The following is a 19,491-nucleotide window of genomic DNA, read 5'->3' on the forward strand; positions in this document are numbered from 1 at the left end:
AAATAAAACAAAACAACTAAAAAAAAAAAACAAATATGTTAAAACACACAAAGCCCCATACATATGACCCTTATAGTAAGTCCTCAGTAAATGTTGGTTTTTTATTCTACCCCTCTTTTTCAAACCTTCAAGGAAACTGTCCAATTATCCAATTGTCTAGCAGGCATAATACAGAGTAACATCCATATAAAAGAGCAATTAGTATAATCATTAATTAGGGGCAAACATTAGAAGGCTTCATTTAAAAGTGCCAAAATAGGGGCGCCTGGGTGGCTCAGTGGGTTAAGCCTTTGCCTTCGGCTCAGGTCATAATCTCAGGGTCCTGGGATAGAGCCCCACATCAGGCTCTCTGCTCAGAAGGGAGCCTGCTTCCCTCTGCCTCTCTGCCTACCTGTGGTCTCTGTCAAATAAATAAACAAAATCTTTAAAAAAAATAAAAAATAAAAGTGGCAAAATAAATTAAGGACAATAATATGAAAATATGCAGCTTAGAGCTAAACTATGGAGAAGCTTGGGGGCGCCTGGGTGGCTCAGTGGGTTAAAGCCTCTGCCTTTGGCTCAGGTCATGATCTCAGGCTCCTGGGATCAAGCCCTGCATCAGACTCTCTGTTCAGCAGGGAGCCTGCTTCCTCCTCTCACTCTGCCTGCCTCTCTGCCTACTTATGATCTCTGTCAAATAAATAAATAAAAATCTTTAAAAAAAATAAATTAAATAAAAATAAGCTATAGAGAACCTTGAACACAAATCACCTTAATTCTATAAACCATGAGAAAAATGAATAAATTCTTTAGAGTAAAAAAAAAATACAAAAACAAAACAAAACAACTAGACAAACTTGAGAAAGAGGATTCTTTGAACAATATGGGATGGAATAAAAGGCCTAAGGAACTGGCAACGGGGTAACCAGTTAAGGGAATATTGGGTAGTATGAGCCTAAAATCCTACAGGGACAGTCTGCCCTCAAGTTTTAAGCACTGGGGGTAGGGGGAACTACAAAGTCCCAGGCACGACAGACACTACATGAAGTCTGTATTTTCATTCCACAGAATCATGGTTAAAACCCAATTTCTGACTAAGTACAGTCTGGGATCCTGGGTTAAATCCCAGTACAGGACAGGCCCTTAGTGGAAAAACTTGTGAAAGCCACATAAATGTGCACTTTGGCTTATAGAATCTTACCAGGATTCATTTCTTAGTTTTGAGAAATCTTCTACAGTCATGATATTAAGGAAAGAGGAACCCAGTTGAGGGATAGACAGGAACTCTCTGTACTATTTTTAGACTTACAGACAATTGCAAATTTTCTCAAAATACAGTTTTTTAAAATAAAAACAGCAGAATCGTCTGTTCACTACCAAAAAAAAAAAAAAAAAGCCTCTATGTAGGTGAAATGTCAAACCCAAAGGATGCTATTCTACACCAGGCCCCAAAGAAGTGGTTAGAAATCAGGGTGCCTGAGTGGCATAGTCAGTTAAGTGTCTGCCTTCAGCTCAGGTCATGACCCCAGGGTTCTTGGATCAAGTACTGCATCAGGCTCCCTGCTACATGGGGAGCCCGCTTCTCCCTCTCCCTCTACTTGCTGCTCCCTGATGCTTGAACTCTCTCTCAAATTAAATAAATAAATAAATAAATAAATAAATAAAATATTTTTTTTAAAAAGTGGTTAGGAATGAAAGGGAAGACATAAGGGAGGGAGATAAGTGTAGCACCCACCTCACATTATGTTTAATAATCCCATAGAAGTGCCTGTGCTACCTGAAATTATCTAGCTTCAAAAATTCCTGAGCCACTTACACTATATATGAGAGTATCTGTGTACTTTCCTGAGGTTCTATAAAACACTTAAAAACCACTAACTGGATATGAAAACTAGATAACTCAAACTAACAGAAAATAAAACTCTGTATAGCTTCCTAACATTAATAAATCTCCAGTTTAAAAAAAAAGAAAGATAGGCTTAATGTACAAAAAATGCCAACAAATTACAATCCAAATAAAAAGGAAAAATACTGGAAACATAGACAACCCCAGAAGGCTAAAAGCAGAGCAAGAATAGACGGTTTGCTGAAAATTAAACAAAGATTCTGGAATAGAACATCACGTAACAAGAGGAAAGGCCAGCTAATATATGAAATTGTAAACATTCCTGAGCCCATCACAGAGCTGAGGCCCTAACACAGTGCCTAGAACTGCTTCCAAAGAGTGACAAGTCCCAGCAAAAAAAGACAAGACCCATAAACATGCCCCTCAGGAGCACATGGGAGGAAGAGGTGGCTGCAATGAAAGCAGGAAAGAAAAAAGCAGCTAACTGTTTTTAGCATTCTTCAAGGCCGAGTGAGGACTAGTGATAGGTTTGCATACCTGGGAACCACAGACGGCAGGAGTTCTACACTCACAAGCAGGTCTACCAGCATGGTTGGAAGAAAGATTAGAAGGTCTCACAACTAGAGAGCTCCCCTTGGTGGCACGCAGGCACAAAATTCTGTCCACACTCCCTGGATCACTGTCTCATACCACACAAAGGCCTGCATCTGATAGGGAAGGGAGAGAAACCCTCCCAGGGTCCACTGTCTCTGAAAGAGGAGTAGAGGTAAAAATGGCCAGCTAAAGGGATGTAGAGGAAACTCTCCTGGCCCAGGATATCCTGAATTGATACAAACCAGCAATCTGCTAATGCATGGGACTAAGACCTCCCAGGCTCAAAGCAGAGGTTGGCTACCATGCAGGAAGAGGAAACGATACTGACAAAGACCCATCTAAGACCCCGGAGTATAGATCCTGCTTAAGAGTCGGGCTGGATCAGCAGACTCAAGAACCACCACTGCTCCCCCATCGTGAGCCTAGCACTGAGTTCTGAGCAATAGCATAACTCTCCTTCCACTGAGAAAGGAGTGACAGCATGTAGGGAGACCCATTCTGAGATGCAGGCATCCAGGGAATGCTGAAAGCTCAAAGTGGAGCAGAAACACTAAGAAAGACCCAGTACGAGGCCAGATCCCAGACTAGGCACAAGGTAGGGTAGTCTACCACTGGAGAAATTTGAAGCTGGTAGTGCATTATGAATAACTACAGAATAAAGAAACCCAAATCCATCTAAGCTACTAACTAAATTAACTCAATATACTATACTATATACACACTATGCAGTGTGACAGAAAAAGAACATAAACGCCCAGAGCATAGACACTATTTCCCTCAATCTCTACTATGCTTCCACACACAATGTCTAGCATTCAATAAAAAATTACGATACGCCAAAAAGAACAAGAAAAGCCAGCAATGAGATATAGCAAGATCCAGAAATGACCCAGTGGCTGGAACTACCAGGTAGGACTTTATAATTACTATATTAAAGGATCTAATGCAAAAGTGGACAGTGTGTGAATAGAAAATTTCAATAGAGAGATGTACACTCTATTTAAAAAAATGATGCAATTTTTGTAATGATTATCAGTTTAACGATTTTAAGAGCAAATCAATATATTACATATAACTGAGGAATGACTAAGCTTGAAAATGAGTAGAAATTATTAAAACTAAAAAATTAACATGAAAAGAGTGAGAGAAGGGCACCTGGGTGGCACAGTTAGTTGAGCATTCAACTCCTCGTTTTGGCTCAGGTCTGATCTCAGGGTCATGAGATCGAGTCTCACATCGGGCTCCAGACTCAGTGCAGAGTTTCTCCCTCTCCTTCTGCCCCCGTCTTCCCCCCACCCCACTCTCTTTCTCTCTCGAAGGTAAACAAATCTTTAGGAGGAAAAAAAGAGTGAAAGAACAGAGCACTTAAAAGCGTGAGATAATATTAGACTGTCTAACGAACATCTAACTGGAATCCCAGGAGGAGAAAGAATAGGGCAAAGATAATATCTGAAGAGGTAATGGCCAAGAGTTTTCAAAAACTAATAAAAGAACCAAAAGCCAAAGAACCCTAAACTGAAAGAAAAAAACCTAAAAATACTGAAAACCCTAGACACAATGTACTAAAATCACTAAAAACTAAGGAATAAGAGAAAAATCTTGAATTGAGGCACAAATAAAAAGAAACATTACAGGGAGAGGAGCCAAGAAAAGAACTGCATCAGACTTCTCATCAGAAACATTGCAAACCAGAGGACCATGGAGCACCATCTTTAAAGAACCAAAAGAAAAAAAACCTGTCAACCCAGAATACTATGGCCAGTGAAAATATCTTTTTAAAATGACCAAGGGGTGCCTGGGTGGCTCAGTCGGTTGGGTATCCAACTCTTGACTTCAGCTCAGGTTATGATCTCAGGGTCATGGGATCAGGCCTTGCATTAAGCTCCACACTTGGAGTCTGCTTGTGCCCCTCCCTCTGCTCCTCTCTGTGCTCAAACTCACGCTCTCTCTCTCTCTCAAATAAATAAAATCTTTAAAAAAAAAAAAAAAAGAGCAAACATGAGAAAGATCGGATATAAAACCTTTCTAACTCACTCCTTGGTGCATCCCAGAGTGCTATGCACATGCTGAAACCATGTTTCCTTTTCTTAAGATTTTATTTATTTATTTGACAGAGAGAGAGAGAGCACAAGCAGGGGGAGCAGCAGAGGGAGAGGGAGAAGCAGGCTCCCCGCTGAGCAGGGAGCTCAATGTGGGGCTCAATCCCAGGATCATGACCTGAGCCAAAGGCAGACACTTAACTGACTGAGCCACCCAGGAGCCCTTGAAACCATGTTTCTAACACAACTTCTAGCAGCTGTATGCTCTTATTCCTATTTCCATCACCTACAATGTAAACCCTAGAGGACAGAGACACACCTGGTTAATCTTTGTACTACCAGTGCCTAGGACTATGACGAACTACAGCAGACATCTGACTGCTGATGCTGAAAGAATGGATAATGAATAGAGGGAAGCCACAGGCACAGCAGCAAGATGGAGAAGCTCCAGAGCCCAGAAGCTGGGTAACAGGAAACCCAGATGGCAAAAAGACAAGCATAAAATCCCAGGATGGGGCCTCATGAATCTGCAGACAGCACAGCAGCACATCCAAAGGAACACATCAGAGCAGTGCTATGACGCATCATTTCACTTATTCAGCTAAAATGTTTAGATAAGGGAGGACTCACAATAGGAAGGTGAGTCCCAGGTTAATTATCTGGCAGAATTTTACAACATGAAAAAAATTCTAAGGCTAGACATTTTTAATATACTCAGACGTAGGTAATTTTTTTAAGTTGTATGTCTGATATACCCAGTAAGAGATACTACACAAAAGAGGTTTATGGTAAAGGGATTGTAAAAATCAAGGGGGTTCAGATGCCATAGGCCACAGAGGACAAAATGGGGCACAGTGATGCATCACTGTCTGCATACCACTACGTCAGGAGTCCCTGCACAGCACTAGGCAGCAAAGGTGAGGACATCCTGACCAGGGAAGGGGGTCACTACAGACACCCACACAGAGGCCAGACCCCACCCCCCAACTAAGTAAACTGCGTAACCCTCTGTCGGGACCAGGGAAGATAGGAACAGGAAAGAAAGAAAGAGTTTCTAAAAACTGAAACTGGACTAAACCCTGAGAGAATCATGGACGTCCTGGAGGGCCTGAGTGCTTGGGAAAACAGCCAGCATCTTTATGCTTCCATATGCCCAGGAACCAGAGAAAGATCTTTATGCTCTGGAATATTTCCCTTCCTAAAACTCAACCACCTTTATCATCGTGTTGCACCAGGAAAATCCAGGCACTAAGAGACTAGAAGAGTTGGCTACCTTATGTACCTCAACTTAAATACAATAATGTCAAGGTGTAGAGCTGAATAATCACGGCTGAATGTACAGGTATCTGTGTGGTAAAGTTACTGCTAGAATAAATAAAAGAGCCTCTGGTTCTCAAGCCGCCTGTGCTCCACACTGACCAAGATATTTCATGCGTTTTATGCACTGGTGCCCCCACAACACCTAACACAGGGACACACACACTCAGAAAACCGTCAGCACCACCAGAACCTGAAACACAAATGGTACTCCTTATCACCACCATCTGTTCTTTCGGCAGGGGAAGAGTACAAGACAAATACACTTCTAAGGACTCCCTCTTTGACCTTCTCCTACCCGCTCCTGCAGAAGCTCCACCACTTGCTGGACGCAGTCGTTCACATCACAGGAGTCTGTCTTCAGCACCAATTCAGGAGCCTCTGGCTTTTCATACTCAGAATCGATTCCAGTGAAACCTGCAAAAGGACCAGATGAGAGAGGCGGGTGGAAATTAAGACATGCTTATTTCTTCAGTCCAAGTCTTTGCCGTGTCAAAGTTCGTATTTATGCTGTTCTTTCGGAGTTCTAGGGTTACGGTATTAAAACTTCTTTCTTGGGAAGATTTCTGATTAAACTTCCATTTCTCCTTCAATACACACAGTCCATTCTCATTCGCAGTTCAATAATGTTGCACAGAAGCTAAATTAGTGAATCTGCAATCGCAGGCTCCTAGGGGAAACACGGGGTTAGGCTCCTGCAAGCCTCAGTCATCACAAAATTTGTTGACCCTTCTTTGTGGTACAAAAGCTGAAACATGAAGGCCGAGTATCACGTTGCTCAGCCTCAGCTGGGCACCACCCTTGGGGTGGCTATAACTTTTCCCACTCTGCATGTGTCCACAAGTGACTGCCAAAACACCGTTGAGTACTGACGTGGGGGCTAAAAAACTTCAGCGAGTAGGGGCACTGGGTGGCTCAGTGGGTTAAGCCTCTGCCTTCGGCTCAGGTCATGATCTCAGGGTCCTGGGATTGAGCCCCGCATTGGGCTCTCTGCTTCCCCCTGCCTCTCTGCCTACTTGTGATCTCTCTGCCAAATAAATAAATAAAATCTTTGAAAAGAAAAAAGAAAAAGAAGAAGAAGGAAAAAAAAAAAAAGAACTTCAGTGAGTCGAAAAACTTGCAAATATGGACTCTCCAAATGATGAGGACTGACTATGCTTCTTCTGCCATATTTTCTAAGTAAATGCCTGAAATGTCAACGGAGAAATAAGAATGAGTACCAGGGGATCCAGAGCCTTTCAATTTCCCCAGGGAAATACAGGATATAGTACTTAGCTCCTAAGCATAAGCCAAACACAACAAGGTTTTCTTCCTTTCAACACAAAACTGACACACCAAAGGCTACCTGCCCATTATAGTCACAGGGGTTACCTACAGCCAAACTGAAGCCCTGCAGGCTTCTTCTGCCACCAGGATTACCTGTTCAGGAAAGACAAATTAACTACTACCAGCTTTAGCAAAACATAAATAAGAACGGGAATCCTGATATATCACAAAATAGAACGCATAATGAAACATAATTAGTTATAAATAACCCCTATTTAGATTTTCCCCTTAAATATGTGTTACCAAGGAACTGTCAAGAAAGAATGCATGATGCTTGTCAGGAATGGGCCAGCTGAGCTGAACATACACTGTTCCTATATTACACCCTTGATATCACCTCATGCGTAAGTCACTTAAGACCAGTCTGCCTTGGAGGGCTTAGGTCAACCCTGGAGCAGAATAGTAAACATGAATTTAAAATCATTACTATTAAGAGAAACAGTCACCAAGAGAGTTCTAAAATATATACGCCAAGTCTATAGCCCACGTTTTTTTTCTATTTCATATTTCTAAGTATCACATGAAGTCCTGAATCCAAGAAGGAGATTTCTGCATTACCAATATTCCCAAGAGAGTCACAGTAAAATAGCTGGGGAAAAATAATTCTGGTCAAAACAAAACACTAATTTTGTTTTTTGGGTTGTTTTGTTTTTTTTTTTTCTGTGTAGAAAGAGTGTTGGTGGGGGGTGCGGGGGTTGTTAAAGGGAGAGAGTCTTAAGCAGTCACCACGCCCAGCACGGAGTTCAATGCAAGGCTTGATCTCCCCACCCTGAGATCATGACCTGAGCCAAAATCAAGACTTGGGCACTTAATCGAATGAGCCACCCAGGCAGACCTAAAACACTAGTTCTTAAGCTCTAATTCTCAAACGCAGCTACACAATGGAATTGTCAGGTCCCATCTTCATGACATTCTGATTCACTTGTACAGCTTTGGCAACGGATTTTTTTTTTTTTTAAGATTTTATTGGGGTGCCTGGATGGCTCAGTGGGTTAAAGCCTCTGCCTTTGGTTCAGGTCATGATCCAGGTTTCCTGGGATCGAACCCCACATCAGGCTCTCTGCTCAGCAGGGTGCCTGCTTCCCCCTTTCTCTCTCTCTCTGCTTCTCTGTCTACTTGTGATCTCTAGCAAATAGATAAATAAAATCTTTAATAAATAAATAAATAAGATTTTATTTATTCAACAGAGAGAGACACAGTGAGAGAGAGACACAAGCAGGGGGAGTGGGAGAGGGAGAAGCAAGCCTCCCACTGAGCAGAGAGCCTGATGCGGGGCTGGATGCCAGGACCCTGGGATCATGACCTGAAGGCAGACACTTAACTACTGAGCCACCCAGGCGCCCCGGGAACTGATTTTGAAACGTTCCCCCAGATAATGCTAATGTGCAGGAAAACCTGAAAACCACTGTGTTAGAAGACCTGACTTAGCATTTGAGAAGTCCAGGAATTCCCTGCCTAGCTAATTTATCCTGTAAGTGATTATAGTAAACGTACACTTAAGAACAACATTTCTATTTAAGTAGATAATAACTACTAGAGTAGTAATCATGAAAATAATCTAGCATTAGAATGGCTGACCCAGAGATACATTTACAGTTTAGTAAATGTCACATAAAGACTTTTATAAGCCTGAGGTCTGCGAATGTATGCAATCTCTTCTGTCCTCAAACACTTACCACCACAGTTCTGAAACAGCATTGACAGGGAACTTTCAAGCACTATCTGACAATGAGTAATCGATTTTTTAAAACAAACAACTCTATAATCAGAAACTCTAACACCATGGCAAACATAATGTTTGTACACAGGTATATATATATGTTGGTTTTTTTTGTTTTGTTTTTTTAAAGATTTTATTTATTTATTGGACAGACAGAGATCACAAGTAGGCAGAGAGGCAGGCAGAGAGAGAGGAAGGGAAGCAGGCTCCCCGCTGAGCAGAAAGCCTGATGCGGGGCTCGATCCCAGGACCCTGGGATCATGACCTGAGCCAAAGGCAGAGGCTTTAACCCACTGAGCCACCCAGGTGCCCCTATATATATATATTAACCTAAAGAACATTTTATTAACGTCTACTCAGAGGATTTTTTTTTTTTTTTTTTAGCGTTTATTTGAGAGAGAGAATTCGTGCATGCACACACACAAGCAGGGATAGGGGCAGTGGGAGAGGGAAAGACTCCCCTAGCCAACTCCCACTGAGAGTAGAGCCTGCCGCCTGGCTCGATCCCAGGACCCTGAGATCAGGACTGGAGCCAAAACCAAGATCCGGATGCTTAGCCTACAGAGCCACCCGGGCACCCCTAGTCAGAGGAATTTAAAAACACTTAGGAAAATAAATAAGTAACACAGAGAAAACTAAGCTAATACACACACTCCCCAAAAGAGAACACAAATTGTAAATGACTCAAGGTATTTTGCATGTGACCTTATTCATCTTTGCATCCCAGCACCAAATATATAACTCAGAAATAGAAAGCACTAATCAATGTGTGTTGAACATCCAATTTCCACTCCCTCTTCTCACGTATCCAACAAGCATTTACTATGTGCGTGTCACGTATTGGGCTTTGGGCCTCACACTGTGCTAAACTCTAATGACAGAAAAATATTCAAGATGTTACCATGTTCCCAGTAGCTCATTCCAGAGCCAGAGAGACAAATCTACTCTCCTCACCAATCCACACTTGCCAAAACAACAAAACCAAGTACAATTAAAATAGGATTTAGACTTCAGGATCCCAGACACACCACTTTGCTTCTCTCTGCCAAATCTCTATGGGGAAAAACTGAAGTGAAAGCTGGCCATTGACAAACAAGAGGTTGGTACTGATGATAAAAAGAGCTGAAATGGTTCCCCTCCCAATGATGTCAATTATTCAGGTTAGGCAACCTGCTGAACCAAGAAAGAGCAGGCTTAGTGGGTGAAACTGAGTCTCCACGGTGGCACAACTGGATGTCAGCCTGGTCTAAGGAACCAGATTTCACCACAACAGGTGGCACTTGCCCCAGCCGCTAACATGTCCCAGCTCCAAATACAGAACAGCCCAGAATAACAAGAATTGTCCTTCCTGTTCCACCTTCTCCTAGGCAACGCCAGAAGCTGGGTAACAAAATACCGAATTCACAGAACCCAAGGAAGCTCCTGTGATCGCCCCAGGCTATCGTACTCCCAATTGGGAAGGCATCAAAGTTACCTGCATGAATCACTGATCCCTGCACAGTGCTGACTGAGGAATTGATCCTTGATTATTTTTTAATGCTGGCATGTCCTCTGTTAACAGCAGAACATAACTAATGTCCAAGAATGTCTAGAATATTACTATGATCGGTATCAAAGGCCACAGCAGACAGGTTCTTAATGTCTCTTATGTACAAATGTTCACCACAGTTGAAACTCTAGAAGCAAATCATAAAACCTAAAAAGCAAGGTATCTCTATTTTGATGGAATCAGCAATATATTGATTCACCCTAATTCAACAATTGTACACAGAATGAATAAGGGACCATTCCAAGCACCATGATGTAAATAAGAACAAGACACTGTCTTTGCTCTTAAGATATTTATAATTCAAGCATCCTTCCCATTAGCTATGGAATTTCCTTCATTTTCATTGGAACAAAAAGCAGAACGGACAGCAGCTAGCCACTGATATCCAGTCTGATGGTAGGCACCTAATTATATCAAGCAGGTTTCCAGCAGTCTCTGAAGGTACCAACCTTCTAAAACTCTGTCTTGTGAGCAAGATTCTAATATGATCAACAATACCCCCGAGTACACGCAGTGCCAGGTAGTGCTGGTAGATCTCAGAGACACAAGAGTGGAGCAAGACCCACTTTTTCTTCTCAAGGAGCTCCAAGTTGTTTGAATACTCCCAGTCTCTTAGTAAAGATGATCAGTCTCAGATACGGCAGGATAAAATATGCAAGCAAAGGGACACATGGCTGGCTCAGTCAGTACAGCACACACACCTCTTGATTTCGGGATCAAGTTCAAGCCTCACTCTGGGTATAGAGATTACTTAAAAAATAAAACCTTAAAAAAAAAAAAAAAAGCAAGCAAAGAGAAACTGAAAAAAAAAAAAATACTTACCTTTAATTTCTCCAGCCCGTGCTTTTTTGTAGAGTCCTTTGACATCCCTCTGTTCACAAACGTGCAGAGGGGCATCAACAAATACTTCAAAAAAAGGTAAACTTGCACCCTCATGAATTTGCCTTGCATTGTTGCGATCCTTAGAAAGAAGACATATGGCTGAATCAGTGGAAAACAAATACTAAACAGAACAATTTATATTTTAAGGTATAAACTGAGGGGCACCTGGTGGCTCAGTCAGTTAAGCCTTCTGACTTTGACTCTGGTCATGATCTCAGGGTCCTGGGATCCAGCCCCGCATCGCACTCCACGCTCAGCAGGAAGTCTGCTTAAGGATTCTCTCTCTCCCTCTGCCCCTCCCCCCACTTGGGCACACACTCTCAAACAAATAGAGAGAGGTGCTCTCTCTCAAATAAATAAAATCTATATCTATATCTATATATATATATATACACACACACATATATATATGTAGGGCGCCTGGGTGGCTCAGTTGGTTAAGTGTCAGCCTTCCACTCGGGTCATGGTCCTGGGGTCCTGGGATGGAGCCCCGCATCAGGTTCCCTGCTCAGTGGGGAGTCTGCTTCTCACTCTCTCTGTTTCTGCCCTTCCCCCTCACTGTGCTCTAATAAATAAAATCGTTAAAAATGTGTATATATATGTATATATACATAAATATATATATAAACTCCAGGAAATTCTTAGGTTAATATACCCTTTCTTTATAACAATTTTAAGGGGCATACTATTCTAAAAATCCAAGATATTGGAGAGTTCAGAAGGGAAAACAATAGATGTCCCATAAAAAACTTCACCAAGTTTTATGAGGAACCAAAGCCAAAGCCCAGCCTGAAGGCAGAGGTCATCAGGCCTCTCTCTCATAACACGTTCAACCTCAACTGAGCGGACTTGAAAGCAACTTCACTTCCCAAGAAGTCCACTCAGAACCCTGAGGGGGATTTATCCACTTGCCAAACATTAACTTGGGCATAAGGCCCAAACAACCTGGTAGATCAGGCAGGTATTAATTATTAACAGAACATGAAGTGCAAGACTGAGAATGGTGGGGCCAGGTATAGAAGTGGCCTGTGGCCACTTCTTGTCTTGAGCATTCCCAAAACTTTACTTTTCTGCCCTACACCTAAACCCCTAACTCTCTGGTGATCACCTTCATTGCTCTGCCCTGTCCTCTGGTACAGTTCCCTTTCTAAGTCAACCTCTTCTTTCTGGTCCAAGTAACGCCTCCCCCCCCGCCCCGCCCCCGGAGATCCACTGATTTTCTCACCTTCATACTCTGTACACAAGCAGGGCCAATGTTTCCAAAGTCAGCCCCCACCACTCCCATCATTTGACCCCCCTCAGCTCACTTTAGCATTCAGTTCTTATGGTCCCTCTGACAAACCATGCCTACTTCCACTGTCACCACTCTCCTCTTTCCTATTTCAACTAGAAAATCCACAGGCACAAATGCTCTCTCTCTTCTCCGCCACCTAAGTGTGTCTATTTGCCCAGCTACCTTTGTCTAGCTCACTCCTGCCACTCCTCCCTTCAGATTTCAGAGTCCCGTCCCTCGAGCGAATCCTGCTCAACCCGTTATCCCTACTCCATCCGAAATCTTCAGCCTCCACCCTCTCTGCCAGCTTTATCCTAGAGGCAACAAATAATATGTCACTCATCCACAAAAAACAAGCGAACTAAGTTGGTTAAGCACCTGCCTTCGGCTCAGGTCATGATCCAGGTGTCCCAGGACCCAGCCCAGCATAGGGCTCCCTGCTCAGCAGGGACTCTGCTTCCCCCTCGGACCCTCCCCCTTCTTGTGTGCACACACGTGCTCTCTCTCAAATAAATAAAATCTTAAAAAAAAAAGAAAGAAAGAAAAACAAGTGAACTAACAAATTACACAAAATCCCTTAATCATGTATCCTCTTCAGGCTTTAAATGACAGGACTTTCTGCTGCATTCCACATTACTAACCCTGTGTATGGCAATGATGCTACCGCCTGATCATTCCTAATGCAGGCTCCCTGGGATCTTCCTACTTATCCCATCTTTTCAACACTGCTGTTGCCCACAGTCCATCAGGAGCCCACTGCTCACATTAAGTCCTTGAGCACTTTTCTCAGCAGCCTTCACAATGTCAACTACAACATTTACACCAACTCTTAAGTCTGAGCCCTGCCCTCTCTCCCAAAATTAAACACATTTCCAACTTCCTCCTAAATATACCCACCTGGACATCCCACAGCCACCTCAAACTTAGCATGTCCATAACGGGGTTCATTCTCTTTTCCCCCCAAGCTAGAATCCTGCCTATACTGCCCAGATCAAGGAAGGCAACATTATTCACCCAGAATAAAGAGTTGTTCTGGTTCCTTCCTTTGCCCCCCACTCTCCCACCCCCTGTGCATTCTGTCACAATGTCCTTCAAATTTTTCCTCTAATTATTATACCAACCCAGTCTGCATTTCTTCCCTACTCCCTAGCTCAACCTCATTCCCCAACTGGTCAATTGCTACACCCTTTTAAAAGTGTGCTGGCTTCTAGCTTTGCTCTACTCAAAGCCATACTCTAACACTGTCCCCAACCATGTCACTAACTTTTCAGAGATTCCCCATGACCATCAGGGTAAAACCCAAATTTCTTAGTGGGAGGCATCAGGCCTTCTTTTTTCTTTTTTTTTTTTTTTAAAGATGTTATTTATCCATTTGACACAGAGAGAGAGAGAGCAAGAGCAGGAACACAAGCATGGGGAGTAGAAGAGGGAGAAGTAGGCTTTCCGTGGAGCAGGGAACCCAATATGGGGCTCGATCCCAGGACCCTGGGATCACAACCTGAGCCGAAGGCAGATGCTTAACAACTGAGCCACACAGGCACCCCAGGCATCAGGCCTTCTATACCTGGCCCCACCATTCTCAGTCTTGCACTTAATGTTCTAATAATAATTAATAATTAATAATTATTAATAATTAATACCTGCCTGGTCAGGTTGTTTGGGCCTTATGCCTTAGCCATCCGCCCTGCCAGAAACCCTCCACTGCTCTCTTCTGCCTAAAGCAATGTGCTCCTCACAGCGCCCGTCTGTGGTGAATTCCTCCAGGAAGCTCACCCCACACGCCCAGAATGTCTGAGGGCCCTTGCTTCCTCTGGCTTCTCGGAGTACCCACTATATACCTGTCATAGATCTTATTCTGATATATTGGTTAACTCTTCATTAGCTTTACAACCACAGCATGTAGCAGAATGATTAAGTTGTGACCTTAACTGATTCCAACTGTCCTTTTAAATGAAGGTGTTTCCAAGTTTCTAGCCATGGCTCTCTTCTCATTCTATATAATTACTCTGTACTCAATTTCAACTAGATTCCAATGAACAAAGTTAATGATTCCTAAATCTTTCTCAATTCTACACAGCTTTCCTGAGCTCCAAGACCAATTTTCCAATGGCCCACTTAGATACGCCACTAGAATTTCAAACCTAACCCACCTAGAATAAAATCGTCATCTCCTCCCTCCCCATCCTGTATTTTCCACCTCAATCATTCCACCTTCTATTCAGAAAGCACCAGCCTTCATGTTCACCCCAAACTCAGCAATCAGCCAGGCACCACGTCCTTCTGATGCTAATGGCTCAAGAGCCCTCAAAATGCCCCATCTTTTCCATTCCCATTATTGCTGCTTGAACTCACTCCAAAAGCCTCCTCACTGGTCTCCTATCTCCAGGCCATGCTTATTCCGGGCTTCAAAGGTGACTTTACTAAAATGCAAGCCCAGTGACAGCATTTACTAGAACAATCTCAAACTGTTCAGTCCCCTGGGGGGCAAAGTTCTGAGCAGAGAAGGTTCATCATCAGACCTCTGCAAACCACTCTAGCTTCATCTCCCCTCACATTCATCCTGTGCAGCAATCATAACAAACTACCTACAGTTCCCCAAAAGACCAAACTCCCTGACATTTCCATCCTGCGGCAGACACTGCACTGTCTCTTCTGCCAGAGTGGCATTCTCCCTCCCATCTCACTGGTATGCTCTGATTCCTCCAGGACTCATTTCAAGTGGCACCTCCTCGGTGATTCTTCCACAGGACCTTCCACAGACATCGACCTCATCTCCTGCTGCAACACACTGCAGCTGTTCCCATCTCTAGGCTCCCACCAGACTAGCTAGAACCACCAGGTTCATTTTTAGAACCAAGATGCTCAAGTTCAATGGTGACATGGAATAATACACATATGCTATATTATATGGTCTGATGTAAATATTACAGATTTTGACACATCCTAAGCAGAGTCCAAACCTCACAATTAGTTCTTTTAGAAATGAGATCAACAAATTCTGCTCCATACTATTTAGACAAGAAGCCCAAAAAGCAGATCAGCATACGCTTTTAGAGACCCAGCTGACAGCTCTCCAAATCCCATGTTACCCTCTCCTCTTCCAAGAGCTGCACAAATTCCCAAAAGTACAAGAGTATCAGTTACTATATTACTCTGAAAACTGTGCATACCCAAGGATGCAAGAACTCAAACAACTATCATTCATTTATATACTTCATAACCTAGTATCCTTTAAAAATGATACACTGACATTGTTTCCAGTGTTTCAGGAAAATGAAAAGTAGTCCTCACAGGACCTTTTAGGATTCCTGCCATGGTTCAATTAAGTGAATTTTATATAATTAACACTCCATCTGATACTTCCCTATAACTCTAATAGCTCATATTTTAGTGTTGCTTTTTAAAAAAAAGTCTAAGTAACCATGCAAATTCACAATACAGCACTAGAACCATGCTATTATTTGTTATATTTACTGAATACTTACTATGCACCACACACTGTGCTGAGAGCTCTGGATGCATGACTTACCTAATCCTCAGAGCAACCCTATGAAGTAGGCATTATCTGAGCTTATGAAGGTCAAGTCAATTGGCCAAGGTCATAACAGCAACCGGCAGAGCTGAATTCCAGTCCACTGTTTCTGGCCCCAAAGCCTTTAGCCACATAGTAATTCACCTGTTCTATTACATCTGAGCTATGCTGTCATTTAATAAACACTAAGTACCTACTCTGTTCCAGGAGCCTGACTTGACATCAAGATTACAAAGATAAATAAGATGTGTTTCAGACTTCAAGCAGCCAGTGGGTTTTAGAGGTAACAAGGCATGGTGGGAGACAGCATGGATTCCAGCGACACTGTCTGGGTGCAAATCCTTGCTCTACCATGTACAATATGTGACCCTGGGTAATTTATACCTGTCTCCTCACAGCTGCCTTTTTTCTTTTTTTTTAAGATTTTATTTATTTATTTATTTATTTGAGAGACAGGGTGAGTGAACAGGGGGAGGGGCAGATGGGGAGGGAGAAGAGACTCTCAAGCAGACTCAACGCTGAGTGCAGAGCCTGAAGTGGGGCTCGATCTCAGGACCGACCTCAGACAAAACCAAGAGTCAGACACTTAACTGATTGAGCCACCCAGGCACCCCACGTCTGCCTTCTCCATTGGCTGATGAGCACTAAATCGATTAATTCACAGTATCTAGTTGGTATTCAATAAATGTTAACTGTTATGATTTTTTTTTTATTTTTTTTTTTTAAAGATTTTATTTATTTATTTGACAGAGAGAGACCACAAATAGGCAGAGAGTCAGGCAGAGATAGAGGGGAAGCAGGCTCCCTGCTGAGCAGAGAGCCCGATGCGGGGCTCGATCACAGGACCCTGAGGACATGACCTGAGCCGAAGGCAGTGGCTTAATCCACTGAGCCACCCAGGCGCCCAATGTTAACTGTTATGATTTTTATTACTACTACTACTATTACTGCTCCTGCTATTAGCACCACCAACCAATGACCTGGTATTTGTAAGAGAACAATGCACTATGGCACAATAATAAGGGCACCAAAGACAGGTAAGCCCAAAGGACCAAGAGAAGGTACTCAGGAAGAAGAGACACCTAACTTGACTCTCAAAGCACAAACAGGAGTCCACTCATATGGAGAAAAGAAGGATTGGTAGAAGCAGAAGAGTGCCTTCTAGGCAGGGAAACAAAACTCACACAGTGAGAATACAATTTTTTAAGAGAAATACAAAAAAATAAAAAAAAATTTAAAAATAGTGAATTGGTGCTAAAATAAAAGGAAGAGTGTAAGGAAAGAAGAGCCTGAAGACCTGGGAGCAAAGAAGCCATAGTCAGGCCCACATGAAGAAACTGAAAACTCTCCCTGGTGTCTGACACATGCTGAGTATTTACTGTATGTTTACTGAATTGAAAAGACAAGCTTGAAATAATTTGGCCACTGGCTTGAGGTCAACAAGTTTGGTTTTACTTGGGGGAGTCGGGGGGCTCATAGCAGGTTTTACCAAAACTGAATTTTACTCAGAAGTCACAGCACAGAAATGCTGTAGGTTAATTATTTTAATCTGAATTTAGCTTCAAAGCACACGTCCGTGTTTAAAGTTTGTTCTCTGTGACAGCATATTCTCAATCAACAACATGAGAACAGCAACAGCACAAAGGCCACATACCTGAGTATAAGGTGATATAAAACTCGTGATGCATACTAAGCCGGCATCTGCAAACAGCTTAGCAACTTCTGCAATGCGTCGAACGTTCTCCTCTCTGTCTTCAGGACTGAAGCCAAGATTCTTATTGAGACCCTGACGAATGTTGTCACCATCCAAAGTGTAGCACGGGATGCCATGGCACACCAAGTACTCTTCTAAGGCCATGCTCACTGTGGTCTTTCCTGCTCCAGATAAGCCTAGAAGCCAACAGTCCAAGCACAGTTCAAATGCAGCATTAGAAAGATAACCACTTAGTTATAAGGAATTAAAATCACAGGCTTAATTATATTCATTTTTCATAGCCATCTCTCAGTAACACTTTTCCTGCATTTCTCTATAAGATATACATCTGAGCTAGAAAAGCATCTGCAGTTCTAATAAAATAAGCATTTATGTTTGGGTTTTTTTTTAAATTACAACAGACATTTATTTAAATTAATAGATTTGTAGCTCAAATAGTTCTCAATGGCACATTTCAGGTTTACTCAACTTCTTAAAAATATTTGAGGGCAGCTGCAACCACAGATTTCAACTCCATGATTATTCTTTGCCCATTCTTCTTTCTGTTGTGTTTTCCAAAGAACTTCTTTCGGATGGGGTTCAAGGTAGAATTTACCCTCCTTGTATTGTGTCCACTGCTCACTAGGCAAAATCTGTTTCCTCCTGGTCAGATCCCATGCTCTCACAGTGTGAAACACCCTGTGGTGTTACAGGTTCTCAGGAAGCCTCCGGGCCTCTTTCAGGTCATCATTCTCACATACTGTATCATCTCACACTAACTCCAGTTTTGTTTTTTTTTTTTTTTAAGATTCTATTTATTTATTTGACAGATAGAGATCACAAGCAGGCAGAGAGATAGAGGGAGAAGCAGGCTCCCTGCTGAGCAGAGAGCCCGATGCGGGGCTTGATCCCAGGACCCTGGGATCATGACCTGAGCCGAAGGCAGAGGCTTTAACCCACTGAGCCACCCAGGCGCCCCAGTTTCTTGAACTGCAACACTGTGGTACCATTTCTGAATACCCTCCAGCCCCCGGCTTAATGCTGCAACAGCAGGCCGTTCACCATTTTGTTCCAAGATTACAGGGTTTCCTACTCAAGCATTTATGTTTTTAATAACTCCTGTCTATGCCCAAAGGTATCCTAGAAATTACTCATTTTCAAAGAGTAGATATTCACTTCGTTCTCATTACCACTATTCCAATGCCACGTGCCAAAGTAAAACCTTTGAGTGATATGCCCAAATTATTTCTGGGGAAGCAATAAAAAGGACAAAAGTAAGTAAAAATAATATTATAAAGTTATCTTTATATCCCAGGATCAATACATCCCATAGATTACCATGATAAAAGTATCTGGGAATCCAATTTATAATATAATTAACCTGGAGAGAATATCCTTACTTCAACTCACTTTCCTCTACCAATGTTTACTCACTAAACAACAAGAAGGAAAAGGAAAGCATATATTTATGCACTAACACTTGCCACCCTGATGAGTAAGTAAGTACAGAATTCACAACTAATGAAGCAAGACATAAAATGGAAGTCTGGGGGCACCTACGTGGCTCAGTGGGTTAAGCCTCTTCCTTCAGCTCAGGTCATGATCTCAGGGTCCTCAGATCGAGCCCCGCATCAGGCTCTCTGTTCAGCTGGGAACCTGCTTCCCCCTCTCTCTCTGCCTGCTTACTTGTGATCTCTCTCTTCAAATAAATAACTAAAATCTAAAAAAAAAAAAAAAAAAG

At 42.5% G+C, this 19,491-nt stretch overlaps 1 protein-coding gene across 1 annotated transcript in view; it reads right to left on the reverse strand.

Annotated features, from left to right (window-relative positions):
* Window positions 1–19,491, reverse strand: part of PAPSS1 (3'-phosphoadenosine 5'-phosphosulfate synthase 1) — a 98,251-nt gene that overhangs the window by 60,358 nt on the left and 18,402 nt on the right. The window contains exons 3-5 of the mRNA XM_080797738.1: window positions 17,712–17,947; window positions 11,193–11,331; window positions 6,074–6,192 (exon numbers count right to left, since the gene is read on the reverse strand). Of these exons, the coding sequence (XP_080653864.1) occupies window positions 6,074–6,192; window positions 11,193–11,331; window positions 17,712–17,947 (494 nt within the window). The remainder of the gene's footprint in view (window positions 1–6,073; window positions 6,193–11,192; window positions 11,332–17,711; window positions 17,948–19,491) is intronic.

This window comes from Martes martes (assembly GCF_963455335.1).
Source record: "Martes martes genome assembly, chromosome: 2".
NCBI classification, from domain to species: domain Eukaryota; kingdom Metazoa; phylum Chordata; class Mammalia; order Carnivora; family Mustelidae; genus Martes; species Martes martes.